General features: G+C 33.4%; 1 protein-coding gene across 2 annotated transcripts; it reads left to right on the forward strand.

Moving 5' to 3' along the window:
- The first annotated feature begins 1,651 nt into the window (after nucleotides 1-1,651).
- On the forward strand, nucleotides 1,652-5,920 carry LOC132952464 (uncharacterized). 2 transcript variants are annotated; one of them, XM_061024775.1, is made up of 5 exons: nucleotides 1,652-2,023; nucleotides 3,591-3,680; nucleotides 3,798-3,927; nucleotides 4,020-4,222; nucleotides 4,288-5,920. In XM_061024775.1, the coding sequence occupies exons 1-5, from the start codon at nucleotides 1,982-1,984 to the stop codon at nucleotides 4,357-4,359; spliced, it is 537 nt and encodes a 178-aa protein (XP_060880758.1). In that variant the 5' UTR covers nucleotides 1,652-1,981; the 3' UTR covers nucleotides 4,360-5,920. The 2 variants fall into 2 exon arrangements, with proteins under 2 accessions (XP_060880758.1, XP_060880759.1); XM_061024776.1 differs by lacking the exon at nucleotides 1,652-2,023 and adding an exon at nucleotides 2,738-3,071.
- Nucleotides 5,921-6,718: the final 798 nt, after the last annotated feature.

Here is a 6,718-nt window from a genome sequence, read left to right on the forward strand (position 1 = left end):
ATTGAATTAACTGCGATAAATATCGAGTTACGATTGTGTGTTTGTGCTATATACATAGAACAAAATATGTACCTAACACATGTTTAGTATTGCATAGGTTACGTACCTATATAAAATAATACAATTTTTTTGAAAAAAGTCATATTTTTAGTGCATTAAGTAGTATTTTATTAGAGAATTTTTGAGGTTATTTAGAGCATTATAATCTGAACCATAATAATGATATTCTATATAATATACATTCCATATCGTATATAGATATTTCTTAAATTGATTTTCAATCCAATATTGTACATTTGATATACATTACCTATACATTTATATCTATAATAGTGTTTTAAAAAGTATAGTAATTTTAAAAATGTTAATTCAAAAATAATCAGTGATAATTTTAATATATCTCAAAAAATAGATGTAATTCCCCATCTACCTATATAGTTAGTTGGTAACCGTACAGGTAGTCTATACGAAACTTTAGTCTTTAGATCACACCATTCACCCACCATATACCTAGCAATCTAGGTGCCTACTTAGCATAAAATGAAAGATTTTTAACAGGTAAAATAAAATAATATTTTATTTAAAAAGTAACCCATAGTTATGAATACAAATAGTTTGGTAAACGTCAAACCGTTAGGTATTGTTGTATTTACAATCTTAAACGTCCGATTTCGATATTAACATACTAGTATTATATTATAAAGATTTTTACTACATACAATGATATTTTGTTGGGGGACGAACTGGCCGAGGGGACTAAGGCGCCGGTTCGATCCCGGCTACCGGCGGCATTTTTCTTCGGACAGTCACGGTGTCCGGAGAGAAAGGCCGCCATTCCTCACCCGGGCATGGTAGATACCTACAGGTGCCCACTTCTGCAAACACAAACACTCACGTGTAAAAACTCACCGTTCCAAACCCTACCACCATATCAATACGACCCTACAAACAGCAGCTAATGTTCACAGATGTCGGGCTTAAGGATCAATAAAAATAAAATAAGAAATATTTTGTTACTCAAACGTTAAAAAACTAATGGGAGGTAAGTTAATAATGGTTTTAATTGGACGATATGATAATCTAATATTTTAGGACGTTTTCATGGGTTTTATTAAAAACATTTGACTAGCATAAAAATTAAAGTCTTGCAAATTATTGTAAATAATTAGTTTTTGGAACTTAGCAGCACTATGAATCATTCAAATAAGCGCTTATATAATATTCCCCGAAATATTGAATTTAATGCCTCCATAAAAATAGGTAAGTAGGTACAACAAATTAAAAAAAATTAATTACCTATATAGTTGTTGAATTTGTATTAATTGTACACTCTGCAGTTATGCATTACCCCATCCAATACACAGACATGCAAGTCTCGAACCATAATAGTAGGTCGTAGATGTATCGTGTATGCTTTGTGGTGCATATAAAAACTTAAAAGTATGAATGCTGCCCCCCTGGCCCTTAGATTAATAATGATATTGTTATTATTATTATTGTTTACGCCGTCTATGACGGTGGTCGTCCTACACCGGAGGGGAACCGAAGCGTCCGAAGCGCCATCTCACGGTACGATCCGCAATGTCTCGGTCGTCCGCTCTCGCGGCCCGTCGGCCGTCGTCGATGTCGCTCGCCGCCGCCACCGCCACCGCATTATTATTCGTTACAAATCCCAACACACTCGTGTCGTCTCGTATAAACAAACAACTGCAGCCGCAGCCTGTCTCACTGTCCACTCGCAAGTCGCAAATCGCAACTGTACGTCCGCGTTCATCACAGACACGTACGCCGTCCGTGTACAGTCGCACGTTACAGTTTTTGTTTTTCAAAACGTCAACGATTTTATCGCCGAACCGCGTCCCGATTCCAGACGATCGACCGTAAATAATCGCCGTCGAGGTGCGTCTAACGAAGCGCGCCGCCAGACCGGAGACGACGATCACTACATCGTAATACACCCGCCGTCACCATTACCGCCGCGATGTCAGAAGTGGCCGCCGAGAACAACGTACCCTCAGTTCAGGTAACGTCTATCGCGTATGGAACGGTGAGCGAACGCGCGCGCGCGTGCTCCCCCCAACGATCTTTTTTTGCCGCCAAACGGCTCGCGCGCGCGCCATTATTACGCGACTTTCTCGATGGGACGCGCGAAAATGCCAACAACCCCCTGTCCCCCCCCGCGCGCATCCCTGCGGGTCTAGCGTTACGCCGCCGCCGTCCGATAAAAACCGTTTGCCTCACCCCCTCCCACCCCCCTTCACCGCTGACAACCGTTCGTGATTTCGCCGCCATTATCGTCGGCGGGGTGCGAAAACCTGTCCCGTGACTCGCGTGACTCCAGCCAGGTCGCCGGCAACACGATCGTCCGATGGCGTGCCTGACCATCGTTGTCTGTGAATATTATTTACTGTCCGCGCGGCAATCGCGCCACGGACGACGGCGGCGCGATCTTGTTTGCGCGCGAGCGCTTACGCACGCGCATGTTCGGCCGCCGCCGAGAGATCCGTTCACCTCGGCTCAGCCGCCGTCTTTTTCTCTGGTAATAAAAAACGCGCGCGTCGGTTCCGACCGGCCGCCCATGGTGACGGGCTACTGGCAAGAGGAGCAACAAAAAATAATGCGTTACCCGATTATTATTGTACGCAGTGCACCACTGTATCTCCGCCGGCAGTACCGCTCGTTCGCGCCCGTTTCACACGGGTCCCGCCAAAACTGTGTTAGACACTTAGTCTTTCATCCAGGATAATAACTGTTCGTCGGTCCGGCTCACATTTTTTGTTTTTTTTTTAATACGTTAGTGCCTACTGTTCGTTATGTCTTATAAGTGCGCGTTTTGAGTTTGGAACAACCCCCCCAGAATCGTGTGCTCGGTCATTATTTCGATAACCTTTCAAGTGCCTAATACAGTTGAAACGACAGCGACACGGCGTTGTATTTACCCCAACACGATATTATATTATTAGCTTAGTCGAGCATTTGATAATAAACAACTCGGAAGACTTCATTGTTCAGTCAAACCACTGCAAATTATTTGTTTTTTTACAGGTTTATATTCAAACAAAATAGAAATGGTAATTAAATTAAATTTCCGATTTTGATCACCTTGTGCCTATTTTGAAACTATTAGATACTCTCCTTAAACATTTTAATGTTACGAAAAATAATTATTTTTCTAAGAATAGTTTTCTGTGTCTCGCGGTTTATTATAATTTATAAGTCTTGTTTCCCAAATTTGTACCCACCTACCCATGACAATTTAAAAATATAACATCTGTAATGTTCTCTAAATCATAATGTATGTATAATACTAAATTAGCTCGTGGCTATATTAAACACATTTTTTCATTACTTAAAATATACTGAAAAGCGATGGTTATGATGTGTAATAGAACACAGTACCTAATTGTGTACGTATTTCAATCTATACCTGATACTTAATTTTGTAATAATCATATATCAACATTCCCCTCCTACCATAAAACACAATTGTGAAAGCATATTTGCTAAAAGAGATTATAACATAATTATAGTCTATAGGTGATTAATATACAAATTTATTATAAACTTTATTATGTTTTTTTTAAATTTAGGAAGGTGAGAAGCGTGGACGAAAAAGAAATACAGGAAGCCGTACAAATGCAATTAATGCAACTTACGCTGAAGCTGAACTAATAACCAAGGTTTAAAGAATACATTATCTTTTAATAGCTAAATTTGTTAATTTTAACTTTTGTTAGCAATCAACTGTATAATTTAAGAGTATAATCCATTCTTACATTTGAATACGTTTTGTTTAGGGATTGAACAATACTGATGATGTTGATGGAAGGAGAACGACCAGATCCTCTACACGAGGTTCAACTGCAGCTTCAAAGTTGAAAAATGAACCTCCAGCAAAAAAAGAGAAAAAAACACCAGCCGTTAAAGGTAACTGTTGACAAAATACATGGTGTTAACCAAAAATGTATGCTTAATTAATAGATTGCATATCATTTTCAAAAAAAAAAATTAATCTTTAGGCAAACGAGGAAGGCCAAAGGCAGTCTCAAAAGAAGAAAGTGAAGAAGTTGTGTCAGCTGAAGAAAACGGTATTGCTGATAATGATGTTGATTCTAAAGCTGACAAGGGCGGAAGTTCCACAGAAGAAGAAGTAGATTCAAAAACCGAAGATAAAATTGAAAACGGAAATTCATCAGCCGAAGAAGATAAGAAAGTCGAAGAGGTAAATTACATCTCTATATTTAATTGAATGATAAATATTTAATAAACTGTAATATTTATTTACAGAAAAAGGAATCAACCGATGAATCTGATAAGCCTGCAGTAACAGAGGCAAAAAAAGAGTCCTCAAGCCCGTAAGATACGAATCAAAATGCTAAAATACTTTAGTGTTTAATAAGTTTAGTGTGTTAAGCAAGATATTTAATACTTAAATTTATTCTGATAGTTATTATCATGATTTTGGTACAAGTTTATTTTAATTTAGTAACTACACTTTTTTTTATAACTAGCCTATCCCGGTGATAGGCTTTGACTTAATTCTGGACAATTGTAATTCATCCCATGTAACAAAAAATAGTTCACAAACACTTTTCACATAAAGAAAAAAACCATTGCATACTGATTATGTTACCATTATGTGTATTGTCAATATTGGCAAATCTCCTATCAAAGTTATTTTGTATTGGATTTAATCTGTCCGATTAATTTAAATAATTTGTAATTCACAATAATATTTACTTATATCTTTGTATGTAACAAAATAAAATTATTTCAATTAAAATAGATAATTTTGTTTAATATAATGTTGACTTTAACCAGATATAAATATATAATATATATTATTATTTATTTCGATGAAAATTCAAATTTATATTTTTATGTTTTTGTGAAAAGAAATGTAATTTAAGTTGTGCGGATGAAAAAAATTCTAAATATTTTGCATGCGTTCAATAAAAAAAATTATAAATATCTATTTATATATTATACACTTTATACATAATTATAGTACTTTAAGTGATTTGTAGAGAAGTAATCAAATTGGTCGTACGTTTTTAAAGTCAGTTCAAATTGTTCTGTAGACACTACATGTGATTATTCCTAATTAGGTATATATGAAATATATATTTTATAGGTATTAATATGATCAATAAAGTGATTATTTTAATGATTTATTAAACAAAAATTGTTTAATGCCGTCTACTATCATAATTAGAATAATTAATTTTTAAAACTACTGTTCTTACTACATTTAAACTTCTATACATTTCTTTTTATAGTGTTAAAAATGATAAAAGTATATTAAATGTATCATTTTTATGACATATATTTATATTTATTATAATATATATAATATGCATATATAGGATGTAAATTACTATTGTGAATAAGATAATATTATTTTAATATAAATATTATACTATTAAGTACACTAATGTATTTTTACGGCACAACACAGCAATATAAAATTGAAAATATTATTGTATCAAAGTGGTCATTTTTTATTTTACCTATATTTATTATATTATATAATTTTCATTTTATTTTTCAAATTGTTTTTTTCTAAACGAAAATAAGTGATTGCATTCAATTAATATTTGTAAATTTTTTTGTGGTATAATTTTTTTTGTTTTAAATTTATTTTAACCAGAGCCAAATACGTCTTCAGATGTTTATGTACGCACGGGGACTTCTAGTAAACCTTTTTCTGTACTTTAGTCTTATTGAAGTGAATATTTTTATTTTTTTCAGCACTCATTTATGATGGCAGTTTGGCTCTAGTTCAAATTACTTTTCTTGTTTAGGTTTAATTCTAGGAATGAAATGTAATTATATTTATATATGTATATATTTTAATACATACATATATAAATATATAATAAATACAATTTTAAGAATAAAACTAAAATTTTAAATTATACAGTTTTGTATCATCAACATTGATTTGATTAATGTTACCAGATATTTGGTGGACACTTGAAAACAAAGGATATCGGTAATTCATTTTTAATTTTATACATACTTAAAATGATTTGCTTGTAGGTAAAAATTTGTATTGATATAGTCCTTTATTATTGCTAAACTGATGGTTTTCCTTTAGAATCGTCTATAATTTATCATTGAAATATTAGCCAGGATATATTATGTTTTAATGTTAAATCTAGGGTTATTCAGACAAAGTTGACAAGTACTTACATAGATATTTAGTAATATTAAGCTTAATTACTTAATATTACTGTATATACATATCACCTAGTCATACATATCTAGTAATAATAATGACTTAATCAAAACTAATGTTTATTAATAATAGCGAAGTTTCACACAATGAATTTACTCTTATAATTGGTGATACAAACATTGATATTATAAGTAAATAACGATTATCTTGACTTGCTGGCCCTTTTCGATATTTGATGTTTCATAAACTACTTACTAGCTAGGGCTCCGGAGTTAATATTAGATAATGTTATAGCCAGTGTGATTCAGACCATAGAGTAATAATTATTCTATTATTGCTGCAATACCTTTATACTCATATTATAGTAGGTACTTGGTATTAATCGAACGAACGGTTAAACTTTGCTGATGTCTTTATGAATAATTTAAATTGGTCAAATAGTTTTCCAAGTATCTATAATAATATATTCTCTCTCTCTCTCTATAGTTTCAATCCGTAGATTGGTTTGCAGCCATCTTCCATTCTTCTCTATTATCC

The sequence above is a fragment of the Metopolophium dirhodum genome, chromosome 9, assembly GCF_019925205.1.
Source record: "Metopolophium dirhodum isolate CAU chromosome 9, ASM1992520v1, whole genome shotgun sequence".
Classification (NCBI taxonomy): domain Eukaryota; kingdom Metazoa; phylum Arthropoda; class Insecta; order Hemiptera; family Aphididae; genus Metopolophium; species Metopolophium dirhodum.